General features: G+C 35.7%; 1 protein-coding gene across 5 annotated transcripts in view; it reads left to right on the top strand.

The window, feature by feature from the left end:
* PDE4D (phosphodiesterase 4D) overlaps positions 1-15,381 on the top strand; it is a 422,326-nt gene that overhangs the window by 253,630 nt on the left and 153,315 nt on the right. Inside the window, exon 1 of one of the 5 annotated variants that reach the window (XM_074812003.1) lies at positions 12,539-12,871. The exons of the other annotated variants lie outside the window; for them this stretch is intronic. Coding sequence (XP_074668104.1) covers positions 12,807-12,871 — 65 coding nt within the window. The 5' untranslated portion in view covers positions 12,539-12,806. Of the gene's footprint in view, positions 1-12,538; positions 12,872-15,381 lie in introns of those variants that run through there. 5 annotated transcript variants of the gene reach the window in all.

Here is a 15,381-nt window from a genome sequence, read left to right as displayed (position 1 = left end):
TCCAGTGGTGTGCAGCCTGGCACACATCTGTGTCAAGCAAGGCAACTACAGATCTTACTGCTTCATTTGCTGGGACTGTGCATGCAGGGGGTCCTGTATTAAAAAAAATATGCATATCCTCAGACAAAAGGATGTGAATGCTTTATGAACTGCAAAGCTGAGGACTTCAATCATAATTTTAGTAGCTGTGGCTTTTAAATTGGTTTCTCATTTGCTTGAGTTAAAATAGTGGTTTTCTGTTTCTGTGTTAGCCTCTTTCTCTAGATAGTTGAAAATTTTTTAAAGATTAGAAAGATTCTTGCATCTGTTTTTCTTAGGCGCCTTTGAGAAAGAATATTGGCAGAATTAGTGGCTGTTATAATCTCCTTCTGTGTAAGCCTATTCAGAAGAAAGATTTCTGCCCAGAGCTTTCTCTAAAATTATGACTTTTTGAACCATCTGGCCAAGGGTCATAAAGCAAGTAATCAGTAGAGGGCCTGAGTGGGGAAGCTAGAAGGAAAAACAGTGGAGATGCAAACCATGTGTTAGGAGAACTTCCAATGCACTGTTTAGAGAACTTTCTTTGGACAAGAAAGACTGGGGTATCTAGGCTTCAAAAGTTCATAAAATTATTAAATTCCTTAACACTATTAAATGTAACTTAAACATAGTTTTTCAACTGCAATCAGCACAATATGTATTAGATGGAGAGCTCCTTGGGCAAAGCATCCTAGTAGCTCATCCTTATCTTTGCAAGAATGGGATTCCAACTGAGAAATGTTTTACATGCCAAGACCTTTTTTCAGTTGTAAAAGGTGAAAGTGAATCATTTATTTGTGGTGTTGTTCAAAGTAACAGAATACAATGGAGAGAAACAAAAGTGCAAAAAAATCTCAGCCAGTTTTTCTCTTCTTAAATGTCACTTTATCTCAGTGTTGATCAGCTGGACATGACTTTGCAGGACTGAGTTTATTTACATACATAGAAGTTGCTTAAAGAGCAAAAATAAATTTCAACGTATTATAACTTCATATTCCAGAGACAGAAATGTGCCTCTTGCTGTGATTTGTAAAACTGCCAGTGTATTTTAAAAGCTAGCTCAAGTTAGATAATAGTTATGAAACATGTGCCTATGCACATGGAACATTTTAAAAGACAGTATTACAGTCAACATGTAGTATCAGTAGTAGTCCTTAACAATGTTTGCAATATCAAATATAGCATAGTTTTCTGAATTGTTAAAATTGTGTATGACTATCAAAGAAAAAACTTTACTACTGAAATATTTCTAGACCTAAATCTTTCTGAAATGTTCTATAAATGATTCATTTATTTTCATGTATACTTTCACATATTCTTAGATAAGTTTCTTTTTTGTAGTACTTTCGTAGGTAATTTAAGATGGCAATTAGAATAAGAATTCAGAATGGTCTTTGCAACCCAGTTTGTTTTATTTTTTAACCTTCCCTTGGCATGTAACAGAAACCAAACAAACCACCTTTCAAAGTTACATGTAAAATGCTGACAGTAGAAAGAAAAGGCTGACTCTAGTTTTCCTAGGTTTCATGCAAACACACTGAAATACAGCCCAGATGGTCTCTAAAGCAAGCAGTAGTGAGTACATTCTGTTATGCATGCTGATTAAATTGTTTCAAAGAATAACTGCTGCAGTTTAGATTTATTTTTACTGTAAATTTCTGTAAAATCATTAAATATACAATACAGCATAATACAGCATACTATAAATCTCTATTGGCACAAGGACATTATTCATACAAAGCAAACCGCCAAACACAATTTAATATGCGTACTGTAATTTTACACTGTATCTCTGACCAGCTTCAACACAGCCTTAATTTAAAATTAATTTAGTCCTTGTGGAACTGTTTCCTAATTTCTTGGATATTTTCAAGCTTCAGGCATGTGAGAAACAGACTGAAGGTGTGGCATAGACATACTCTTTCAAGGAACTCATGATTTTTGTAAGAAATATGATGCAATAGTAAAAAGGCAACTTGAACAACTGTGTTTGGAGAAAAGGTGGTCACCATAAAATGTGAACAATGGGACTCTGGATCTACGGAAGTAGCAAAATTTCCATGACCACAGCAAGCCTAGGTTTTAACTCAAAATTATACAAAATAGAAGTCCAAGTTGTTGTTCTCTACCCATTGTCAGACATGGCCATTCTTTGGCCATTCTAGGAAGAACATGATTTGAGAAGTAATTTAAAAGAGAAGGTTGAAGGGATATGAAATTTGATGGGGTCTTTTTCCCTGCACACAGGGTCTGCAAGAAAAGCACAAAATGCTTGAGAAAGAAGCAAAAAAATAGTGACTGGTGCAGTCTTTATTATCAGACTAAAGTCAACTGTTTGACAAACTAATAGATACAGTGGAGATGAAAATGTCTTAGAGGAAAGAGAATGGAATTTATGTAGAAAATATAAATTTCATACACGAAGGGACTATACTTAGGGACATACAAATGGAATTAATTGTACTATTGAAGTAGTGAGCCAGAAAGACGTGGCAGTCTTTTTGGCTAGGAAGTGGTGAGGGCAGCCAAGTCGATTGGGGAATAGGTAGTAAAGGTCTGATCATATTTTGGGACTCTGGACAGAATTATTCTTAGAAATATTATCCAAGTGGAAGCAATAATAGCTATAGCAAGGCTGGCTTGGCCAAATGAAAGGATCAAGGGTGAAAACATTATAGGATAGCATGAATAAGAGAGAGTGCTATCCATGTGACAGAAAAAACTATGAGGTAACACTCATTTAAAGCTCAGTTTTAACATTCTGCTTGTACGAGAATATCAGAAAATGGTATGAGAAGTATTGCTAGGTAAAATGAAATAAGAAATTTAATAGAGAAGGCTGCATAATGGCTCCTCAGCATAAAACTGGTGTTTAAAACTATTTAAGAATAGATTTAAGATAGTGGATAAGAATGGTGTCAAAAACAGAGGGCTACAGACAGCTTCAGAGAAGATGTGGGGTAGAACTGAGGGAATAAAACAGGATTTCAGTTGGGCAGCAGAGTTGAAATATAAGAAGAGAGGATGCTGAGTGTGAAAGAATGTTTAGAGTCAGGGCGTAGTTTTTGGCTTCGAAGTCTGTCAGAGCTCAAGGAGAATGAAAATAAGATTTGGCCAGGAAGTCATTTGAAGCATTGGTTGATATAAGAGCAAATTAAATACTGAAAATCTGTGAGGTTTAGATCAATTCAGTTATAACTATTTAGAGGACAAAACTCATGACTGACATGACATTTTTTAACTTTTGTACTTTACAACTGAGACATAATTTATTTTATAGCGGGTAACCATCATGACCATGTAGCTCTTCTTGTGAAGAATGTGTAAATCTAACCTTTCTAAAAAGCTACCATGACAAAGGTTATGTTATTTGAAAAAGTGTATTCCTCTAAAGGAAACTTTATTTAGAAGAAAAGTTACTTTCAATTAGTTGCTTCATTTATAAGAGCAGAGAGAAAAGTTTCATATTTCTTCAAAGAAGTGACAATTTAATATTTAGGTTTTATTGTGTTTGACAAAGTCAAGTTGAGAGGTACTTGGTTATATGTATTCTTTTAGAGGTACTTGTTGTAAGAATAGGAGTGAGTTAAGTCCAGTCCTCTTAATCTGTTTGAACTGCTCTTCGTTATTACTGAAAATTATCTGAAGTAGTACATATGTAATGGACTTGCAGACATGTTGATCACAGAAGGGAAATGAACAGGTAGGAGTTATCATTGCAATTGTACAATGCTGACTGTTTTATTAGGAAATGTGGTGTTGTAAGGTTGAAGACCCTTTATTAAAAAAAAAAAAAAAAAGAGAGATAAGAAAGAGAAAAGCTTGGTGCCTTTCATCTTTTTTTTAATTAAAGATTCATTCCTCTGCAATTAACACAGCAACAAACATCTAGAAGAAAGTTAGCTGGATTAGATTCAATGGTTAAAAATAGAGATAGCTTTGCTAATCAGCTATTGAGGAAGAGCATCAGGAAAAGAGAATAGATTGATCTGCTATATTAGGTTACCATTAGTCTATGTGAAAGGAAAACACTAGCTGAGTATCAAGTAAAACTTTGCTAGTTTCACGATGGCTGTCCTACATATAAATATGCCTCTATGGAAACCCATATAATACGCTGAGATATGACATATTTGAGGTGTTGGATGACACAAAAAGTATCTGTTTTACTCATAGAAGAGGAAAGAGGAAAGATGCACATAGTCCATGTCCAGTGTGGCACTGTATTGGCAATACTGAAATGCTTGCATCCACTTTATGCAATTTAGACATCCAAAACATCATGAAGTTTCTGGCTATTGTCATCTCTGGTGGTATTTAACAGTCAGTGTAGCTGTCAGTTTCTTTGAGATTTATTGTGCAACATGTTTTTCTTATGCCTGGTATGTTGTCTAATAAGGAAAATTTAAACAGATAAAAATAAAATAAAGAGTTCAGCAACAACTAATAAATTAGCCCTAAACTGGGAAGAAATTTAGAATCTCACTGTATCTGCCTTTCCCGATGCCTGATATTCAGGAGAAGTCAGTCTTACATAAGTTTTAAGTGGTGGCGCAGCTGATGTACTAGATGTTCCTTTTGATCACTTTAATTGTTCCCCCTATGGGGTGGAAGGGGTGAGAGGTCAGAGGTGTAGCCTTTTTGAACCATGATAGTTACTGCATTAGTTATGGCCTGGGGAGGTGATGTCTGGACATTGTTAATCACTCATGCAATCCAAATATGATAAGACACGAGGCCAAATATGAAAATATTTTGAAATTTACAATTACATAAAAGCAGAATTTTAATACTATCTGTACTAATTTCAACTGCTACGAGTAAGACAGTGAAGAGGAAAAAATACTGTGTTATAAAAGCTTATAGTTTTTAGGCTGGTACCATAAGATTTGTCAAGTACGTCTTGAATTACCCAATATCTAGGTTTCTAGTGTAAAATAGGCAGGCAGCCATAGTCCACAGAAATATAGATAGACAGCTGTGAGGAGCAGTTCTCTGTGCCTTAAAATAGATGTCTGAATCATGGGAATAGACTACCCCAGCAAGTACCTATCAGAGTTGTCTGTAGCAGGAGCCTAGCTTACCAGTTTAAATCAGCAACCAAACCTTCTGACAGCTCAAGGCTAGTGAGAAAACTGTTCTTAGTGTGCCTTGTTTAGCTCTCAGTGAATAATTCATGGCAAGTAATGTACTCTCAATTTAACCTTAATTTGTGTTCATAGAATGCTCTTCTAAGTTGCCACATTTTTAAACACATAGCTTTTTTCTTTTAATTACAGTTTTCAGTTTGACAGTTTTGTGTTAAAAATCAAGCAAATTTCATATTTCTTAGTGCTCGTATAAAATGTTTACTTTTTTCTTTCTTCTCCCTGTACCAGCTAGATTAATTCTTCAGTTTTTTGTACCTCAAAACCAAACAGGAGATAAACAAGATCAGAGAATTTTATACAAATTCAAGTGGACTTTTTGAAACACAAATGCCCTAGAGGTATAGTTCCTCTTCAGGAAGGGTTTGGTAGCATAATTAATGATAAGATTTAATTTTACTTCCTCACATTTTTCTGAAGGACTCAGAAGTATGGATGATGTCATTCTACCAAACAAGAGTCTTATCCCTGTCTGACTCATTCAGGTCATGGTCCAATATCTGTGGATGCCAAGTTTCCAGAGAAGAACATAGGGAAATCCACTCTCCTGTTTTGTAGAGAGCTGTGCTGTTACACTGATGTAGATACCCCACCACAGATTTGTTTTCGGGAAGACTTTCTGATGGTAAAAGTTGATTGCTTCACTGTTTCCAGAAAGACAAAAACATTACTGAAACATACTCATTTCAGAATTTGTGTGGTTGAACAATGCAACTTTGCTGTTAATGGTAGATTTTTGTTCTATGTAAGATAAAGTTGAAATAAAGTGCTTGAATATACAAGATTAGCTAACATACTTAAAATTTATGTGTACGTGTAAATTTTCAGGTTGTATATATAAGTTTTGTCTTCTTGAATGGTAGATTTTGTGCTCTTGAAATATATACACAGTCTTCTTGAAATGGTGGTATTCCTAAGTGTCTTCCAGATGTCTCCTTAATCTTCCAGTTTTGCGTTTGAGTGATATTCAGAATTATCCCATTCTTCTGAACAAGATGTTGATGAAAGAGGATATATTGTACAAAATATCATTGTTCTCAAAGTAGTAACCCTGACACTTAGTAGTTACTTTGTTCAGGACCAGTCCTAATTGTTAAATCTTTGTGAAAGAAATACAGTTCTCTTTTGCTTTTCGTAGCAGCCCCTGCTTCATTAACAGAAGAGAAAAAACGTTAGTCTTTTACGTTTTTTTTTATCCAAAAAGACTGACATACTGAACTTGGAAAACATAGCTACTGCTTAACTCTGTACTGACTTAAGTATGAGACACCAATGTTTATTTTTTAAGCAACTATTTAGCTAAGAAATTGTAGTCCAAGTTTGTGGGGAGCAAATACCCGAAAAACAGAAGGGCTGATGGAAACATCAATAGATTTTCCCTTCAGCAGTGTATTTAGTGCTGTAATTATTGCATTATGTCCATTTAGAGCTGACAAAAATGCTATGTTTTCATAATACAAACCATATTTTTATAGTTCATATATATATATATACACACACATGGTTGAGTATCTGGGAGGATTTCTTATTTTTAGAAAAAAAAAAAGATAAAAACAGCCCAACACACTAGGCATCCTTAGCTCAGCTCAAGTCCAAAGTCTCCCAGTGGGCTAGTATTTCATTCTAGGCTATTCACTGTTATACAGTAATAGATCAACATTAGCAATACCTTTTATTCCAACCTTAATGCTAGATGTAACCACAGACCACAGCCATAGCTGATAGAACGAGCTCGCACTGTTTGCCTAGAATATAAATTTTTTCAGAAAAAAATATTCTCCTACTTCTAAAAATTATCTTTTTTTTTTTTTTTTTTTTTTTTAAATCTCTAGTAATGAAGCTTTACACAGGTACTAGATCTGTTGTCTTAAAGCTTTGTTTCTACAACCATCTGTGTGGACCAGCAACGGTTAGTTAGTACTGAATTTGCTAATCTCTATTGCAGAACTGACCAAATCAAATTAAAATTGTGCCAGAATAAAGGCAGAGGGACCCATTTTAAGCCCAGCATATATCAAGAACCTGGCTTTGCTATGTGAGGGAGCAAGGTACTGTAAGGCCTATCTCCAAGACGTGCCTTGTTTGCTGTTTTTGGTACAGCTCAGGCAGTGGCAGCTGACAGTTTCAAAGGTTACTGAGACTGAGTATCTTCAGACAAGGCATAATGGCAGAAAAGGGTATCCTCATGTAAGGCCCTCTTTGCCATGCTACCTGTGAGGAGTTTTGCACACTTGAGTCTTGGTAAAGCCTTTGTAGAGCAAATAAAGTTACTAAACTTTATTTACACTGTAATCACTGAGCAAAGAAAACATATTTATTAATAAGTCAGGTAGCTTGATCCAGGCAACTAAATGTAAATTAATATAGAAGAGAAACATTAATGACAAATGTTTTTCTTGTGTGCCCTTGGTTTGACTTTTTCCATCCTTCAGAATTCTAAACTGTAATTATGATTACATTTTTCAGTTATTTTACTTGTGCAGTTATGTATACCTTTTTCCTCTTTAATAAAGTCGCTCCAGTCAAAAGAGAATATGTTGTTACTTAGAAATGAACGGCCAAGTTTAATTTCCTGGAATTTCATCAAGACCCTTTAAAATAATATTTTTTAAATAATTTGTTATGGTGAGCAGTGGTAAAATCTTCTTGTGGGTCAAAAATTTCCTCCTCTAATTCTATGGCTTAATGCTTGTAATTGAAAGATTCTATTCTGAACCTAAACCTCCATTACTAGTTCTCAAACCCACCCATGCAGGTAATATAATAACATCTTGTTAATCTTTTCTGTCCTTCAGTCTTGTTCAGCAGCACAGGACATAAGAGGATAAACTAGTGCTGTGGATGAACTAGGATAAACCATGCAACTCAACAGTTTAACAGAACTAACTGATGTGGTGCTTAGCTTGTGAGAAAATGTTTCCTGTTGTGGAGCATGTGCTTCTAGAAATTAGAAAGATTGGGTTTGGATCTCGGTGCATATTCTTTTGTATACTGAAAACTGTAGTTAATATAAACTGTAATGTAAACTGGCAAGCATATATGAAGATACAAAGTGTGCACAAGACCGGATGCAAAAGTAACAGTGCTGGAGATAGTCCTGAATGAATGAGCCCAGCTCCAGGATTTTAGAGATACTTTGACAATCCTATCTAAAATAAATTTATGATGAAACTAAGATTGCACATCAAGAAGCAGCAGCTTGTTGCATACCTTTCATTTGCTAATGTGCGTTTCAAACATACTTAAGAGCCCAGTCATTCTTTACACGTTAAGGCTTGATGTTAGGCTTCCAGGATTTTGTTTCTCTTGATACAGTGCCAGTGTCCCTATGTGTCCTAAAGCATTGCATATTTGCTAGAGATTCCTGAATTTTTCACCCCAGTAAACAAGACAAGTGGTATCAACTGTTACAGGTTGAATTTACAATGTTAAGCTCAAGTCTTACCAGACTACAGGGGCTTTTCACTTTGTCTTAAAAAAGAAGATTGTGAATCTGTTTCTTCAGCTTGTATACAACAGCAATAATAACCTTGCACCTAGTGCATATTTTAAGCCCTTTGATGCCCAAGTGCTTTTCAAGCACCATGATGCGCTTTATCCATGTTACAAGCGAGGAAGCCAAAACTTAGCATGCTTAAGCAAATTTTCCATACTCTCAAGACAAAGATTTTCCCCAGCATGGAACAGAACAGTCAGTCCTGCACCTTGTTCCCTAAGCCATGCTTTTTCCAATTAATTTTAATTTTCAATTTTGTGCAATGTAACAATTTAATCAGTTACTGTTTTGAAGATGAGTAACTAATATGCAGGCATCCTCAAAGTGGGTTGAATCCTGCACACATTTTATTATCAGTGTTTTAATTACTTCTATCTCTTTTCTTCCTGAGATAGATTAACTATATAGCCAAAACCTGAGGCGATGGATACATGCAGATAAAAAATATTGTTGCTTTTCTTACTGCTTTTATTATTAGTGTGTTTAGCAGTACTGAATATCTCCCTCTTTGAGTATTTTTGTTAATTTAAAACCTTTTCTTCCTTATTTTCATTATGCAATCAACACTTGCCTTACCTGTGCTGGCATACCAACAAGAGCTCGGTTTGAAAGCCTTTATTCCTGCCACCCTAAAATGATTCCAAAAAGGAAAAGAAACACAATTTTTTTGAAGTTACAGATTTACATGTACAAATCAGATGCTACAAATACCTGTTGCAGGTCTCAAATAAATGCTTGTATTTATGTACTGTCTTTATGATACATGTGTCTATAAGGCCATGCATGTCTTTTTATAAACAAGAAGGGTACAATAATGAATATATCTTCTTTATAATATTTTAAATATTTATCTGTACATAATTTGCATCTTGGCATTTTGGATTTAATAATATAAAATGCAGTATCTCTCACTCATAAAATACTGTTCTGGGAAAAAAAAGAATGCTTCGAATTGACTTAGAGACATTTCCATCTTCTGATATGTAAGTTTTAGCTCTTATAATGAAGTTGGCTCTGATACTGTGATTTCTTAGGTCTTTGAGAAGTTTCATTTATTTCTCTAGCTGATGGCATCTTACTGGCTATTTTAACAGTTAATTAATTGGTATCACAATTTTCCATTGCTATCAGAGTAGAATGGCCATTTCTCTATTCTCTAATTTCTCTTACGTTCTCTCTCTCTTAATTCCTCAGTTTCTGAGAAATTGTTTATATTAGTTGACCCCTGGGGCCTAAAATAAGTGCTGTGTCATCTTCTCTGAGCACAGTGGACTGGTATGCTTTTATCTTTATTTAAATCTCAGATAAAACTGCCACTGATATTAATGGTAGCACAGCAGGTTTTATGTATGAATTAGGAGCTATTACTAACTGCCAAAGTTGGTCTAATAGTTTCCCTAGAAACTTCTCCAGAAGAGGTTTGTCTTTCTCATACTGGTTTCCCTGCAAAAATCTTTTCCCAATAATGGAGTTGAGAAATCACAACATTTTTGTTTTGCATGTGTCTTGCAAGATACCTATCCAGATGAAAAATTAAGAGGTTTTTTTGAGTGGTTATTGTTGCTCTTTTTAATGCCTCATTTTCCCCAAATCATCTTTTTTTTTTTTTTTAGCTTCACCAAAGTCAGTTTTTGAATTTCACATAAAACTTAATATTCCCTGGAGGACTATGAGCTCTCCCTCCTACTGATAGATTAGTTTTTGTAGGAAGCCTACACTTCTAAGGTTTCCACCTGAGGACAGGCTCTGATTTGGCTGCTTGGAATATGCCTGCAGTACCATAGTCTTCTTGTTGTTAATTAATATATATTTCATAATAGCACCTGGTCTGAAGTTGGCAGGCACTTGGACAGCAGGGGTTTATTTCTAAGGATCTGATGAAGGAGACCAAAGAAGAAAGCATGTTAGCAATAGGTGTTAATATTTACCTCAGTTGGTAATCTGCCTCTCCATCAGACTTTTTTTCTGAATCTGCATTGAAAAGCACAACCTTAATTACATAAGTACCTGTAACTACAGCGTATTTATATTGTATAGTAATATTTAGTATATAAATATACTACAGGATATTTCTAGTTATATTTCTATTAACGACAAGAAACAGCACCTTGACTGATATACTTTTGAGAACAAACCATCCTGAGATAAACTGTGTGGCACAGCAGAAGTAGTCCTTGAATATTCCATTCCAGTATGGCATTGGGAAACCACTTAGTCAGAAGTTTTATTTTTTTTTATTTTGTGTTCCTTCATTGATATGGAAATAATATTGGTATTTATCAATAATAAATAATCACACAATGTTAAAAAAAAAAAAAACTAAAATGGCCAGCTATTCTGTAACAGCCCAACACCTCTATTTCATACTATTTTTGGTTTTCTTTGTGACCTATTCCATCTGTTTAAGGAATAAAAAAGTTTCACAACGTGATGCCTGATTTATGTCCACTTCTACAGACGTGTGACCTGCACAGTGACAGAGCCAACTGTTACTAAAGGTCCCATGACCATATGACCCTTTGAGCTAAATTTATCACAGATGCTTTTTCCACTCTTTGAGGTTAACTTTTATGATTCCACAAGACTCTTACAAAAGGTCCTGCCTTAATCACTAGGTGATATTTGAAAGATAGATTCCAGAAAACATAAAGAACAGAATGCTTAGCAAGAAATCTTATTAACATTCCTTCTGCTGTTGTGGAGCACTTTATATGCAGATCACTGGCACAAGCCTCCAGGGCAGTTAGGATCTTTCCTGTTGATACACAGTGTAGTTGGTAATGCATTTTATTGTACTGTTATAAAATAAAGTGCAAAGGTTCTAGAGTGCTTTACACACTTTATGCACATTCCTATATGATGAATTTTTTGATATTTTAACACATAGCCTGTTTATCATGTTTTCCTTCTATTCGCCAAGTCTCTATAAATTTTATAAATACAACTTCTAATGCTTGCTTTCATTATTAACTTAGCTGCACTACCACCAACAGTAATACACTACAGCACTTGTAAAGACTGTACAAAGGATTGGCTATTATGCATGTAACCACTTGTTGAGCAATAACTTTGCTCTTTCAATTTAAAAACAATTCTAACAGAGTTCAGAGAAAATTCAAAATGTATAATTTAAATGGTATAGTCACTGACCAATTTTCTGCATTTTTTCCTCTTTTTTCCTCTTGCCAAATATGTTTCCACTATTTCCTAAAAGGAATTAACTCTCAAAGCTTTTATGATAAGTTTTTGACTAGAAATTATAAATGTAAGTTTGTAACGCTTAAACTATTAATGTATTTATTGTAACAGGGAAAGATCTCTTTCTGCAGTACACTAGAGAGGACGTTATGTTAGAGTTCTTTAACTGAGGTATTTTGTCCTTCAGTGATTTGTAACAATAGCTGTCTGTATGTGTGTTTGACTTTAACAGTCAACAAGGAATTTTATTTTTACTTCACCACACCGTTTTGAATGTCTTTCAGACAGGGAATACTTTCTGGTTTGTGAAGTTAGACAATAGTATTTATCTAGGCAAGGGTTAAGAGAAAAAGAAGGGGAAGAATTACATTTCTAGGTAAGGCTTTTAGTTAACTTGGAATGAAGAATCTTTATTCATTTCTTTACTCCACAGAGACTTAATTTATCTAACACATCTCTAAGTGGAAAATTCCCAGAAAACTCACTAATACTACTGTAATTTACATTCATCTTTTCCATTTGTTTATTATCCATCAGTATTGTTCCTTTTTTTTTAAAAAATAAAATGTGATTGACCTTTAAACCTGTTGTTATCAAACTGCAAGAAAGATACAGAGACTCTTTTCAGCTGCCTTCATTCCCATGTGACCTGCAGGGAGAATAGATTCAAAATAGACTAGTTCCTCCCAGGGCAATACAAGACAGAAGAGAAAAGCACTGTCATTTCCGAACAGCACAGTGCTAGAGTAAATTCAGCGTGAAAAAGGAAGCAGTTACAGCGTGTTAGAATTCCTCCTCCACAGCCTGGATTATTACAGGAGATGGATTTCAGGGGCTTTAAACAGCAGAGGATTTAAAAAAATACTTCGAAATGGAGTACTTTGAGAATGAGCTTTGTAAGGACAACTGATATTTGACTGCTAGAAATACTGAAGGAATTTTTCAAAATGAGCATTGTTATGAAGCCCAGATCCCGATCTACCAGCTCCTTAAGGACTGCCGACGCAATGTGGTAACGTGTTTGGTTTGTTTCTTTCAAGCTCCCCTTCCTATTATGACACACAGACATGTCCCAAGAAAGTCACAGGGTTTAATTTTGACTTGACAGATTTTGCATGGTTATTGAAGATAGCTGAGTTTCACAATTAATAGTTAAGAAATGAAATTATTTAGCTTTATCTTGTACAATACTGTGTGTAGCATTTTTTAATGAGAGCCCATTAGATACTTTTTTTTAACCCATTACATATTTTTTTCTCATTCTGTAGTCAGGTTCAGTCCTTGCACTTACAGGTACCTTCTAAAAATCCTCAGTAGATTTATTTCAGGAACAAACTTGTAATATAAAGTTTGCAGTTCTGGAGGCTGGAGGGTAAAATGAAGCTATTGTGAGCTATTTTGGGATACTTACATGTAGTTTTGCTGCATAAATAGACTGACTGGTAGAGGAATTAAGTGTCCTGGGAGGAGACGGACCTTAGAGTAGTGTGTGTGAGACTGTGGTGTGTATGCTCCATGAATTTCCCCTCCTCTCAGAGGCTCAGAAGACTAGAAGCAGCCTGTACTAGTGATCTGTGTGTATGATTTTCTTGCAGATTTTTTCAGTTAGCAGTCAACAATGTTCTGTCTTTTGGTTAATTATTTTTTCCTGTGAGAACTTAATGCTTTATATAGCTTAATAGGCACTGACAGGGCAGGTTTCTATTAGGTATGTGAAATAAATTCCCTCTTCTCTTTTAATGTCTCACAATTTTTTTCCTCACTCAGTGTTTTTAGTAAAACCACCATCATTTTAAATAAACACATAATAGACTAATTGTTCGGGACTACATTTAACTGGTATAAAATGATGTATTTTTAAATATAGCCATTGTTTAGAAATAAATGACTGATGTGTTACTGTGGGGTAGCCTTAGTAACTAAATACATTTCTTTGTGAGGAAATGTAGAAAGTTAATTAAACATTAGCCTATTAAAAACTTTCTGTTTCAAATAGTTTTGGTTCTGAGTTAGAGCTATGTCAGTACTACCATTAAAGCAGTTAGTAATTTTTTCCAGTTACCCTCTACTACAACCATTTTGTAGTAAAAGAAAATGAAATAACTACACTACTCAAGCTAAAGAGTAGTCCTAGTTGTTCTCAGAAACTGCTAAGGAAGAGTTTTGCTGAAAAAACTGCAGTAAGTAGTGGCTCTATATCTTTATTAAAATGTAATAAAGTAATACCATGTCAGTGACCTATATATTGCTAAAGCGTTACACTCTGCAGGGTGTCTCCAAGGTAGTGAGCTAAAACATACATACCTTAATTATTCTGCACAACTGTGCAAATAAATCAATTTCTTTCTGCCTTTCAGTTATTTCTGTTTTGACTGTTTCCATTGATACTTGCAGGAAAAAAAAAAAAAATCATTCCAAAGAAAAAAATCTTCATAGCTTATAACATGCAGGCTGATTTGACCACCAAGTATTCTGTCTAACACACCTGCCTGCCTCCCTTTTATTGCCAATACCTTTAGTTATAAGGTTCATCTGGTAGGTGATAATACCTGTTCTACTAATTGTGAATTGGGAGTCCTCTGCTACCCTGCCATTTGGAAGCACTACCTGAGCTCGGAGGTGACTCTTCAGGAGATCCTTGGAAGCTGACTAGACAACGTACATGTTGTTCACTTGGTGGAGCAAGGCCAGGCAAGCCCAGCCCCAACCACAGACCAGAGAGAAACTGGAATGCAGTGAGAGGAGAGAAGGGGAGGGAGCTGCTGGCTGCCCTGCACTGATCTCAGCTCATGGACGCCTCCAGGGAGGTGGCAGCTCAGACCAGCCCACCCTACCCACACTGCCCAACTGAGTAAGCTTCATGGTGGGCCTGAGCACGACCAGTTTCCAAATCACCTGCATGACTTTAATTGGTGTTCTTAATCACCAGACTCAGGAGTCTGTGGGTTTGTCCCTGTGGGTCAGTATCACCCCCTGCAGTTCTGTGGGGCAGAACAGCAACACTACAGTCTCACCACAGTATTAAACAGCACCAAAATGCTTAGGGAAAGTAATGTGATGAAGTCAGGAGCACTGATGGATGTTCAGGCCAGAAGAGAGGGAGAGCTACACCATGTAATGCTCCTTTCTTTAACTGTTAACATAGCAATCCTGCTGTGTATTGGAGGAGCAGAGGTGACTAGGGGGAAGGAGAAGATGAGAGAATATGAGAAGAAAAACCACAGGGGGGACTGTGGGTCCCTAGAGCACAGGGACTTGAGTGATGGGGTTGTACTGAAGTATGGCTATCCATCTTGCAAGGGTTTGAGAGAAATGGTCCCAGGATATCCTTACACTGCAGTTTCTCATGCAAACAAAGTTCCCATGAAGTACAGAAACCAGGCTCCCAACACACAGAGACCAGTGAGAGGATGGAATAGACTTAAAGACAAGGTGGAGAAATCCGTGCTCTCAGTTCTCTGAAATAACACTCACCCTCTGTCCAAAAGATGCAATAACTTCAGAGTATGTTGTAAAAGCATG

Source organism: Strix aluco, chromosome Z (genome assembly GCF_031877795.1).
Source record: "Strix aluco isolate bStrAlu1 chromosome Z, bStrAlu1.hap1, whole genome shotgun sequence".
Classification (NCBI taxonomy): Eukaryota; Metazoa; Chordata; class Aves; order Strigiformes; family Strigidae; genus Strix; species Strix aluco.
The sequence above is the reverse complement of the archived record's forward strand: the minus strand, read 5'-3'. Positions and strand labels throughout refer to the sequence as shown.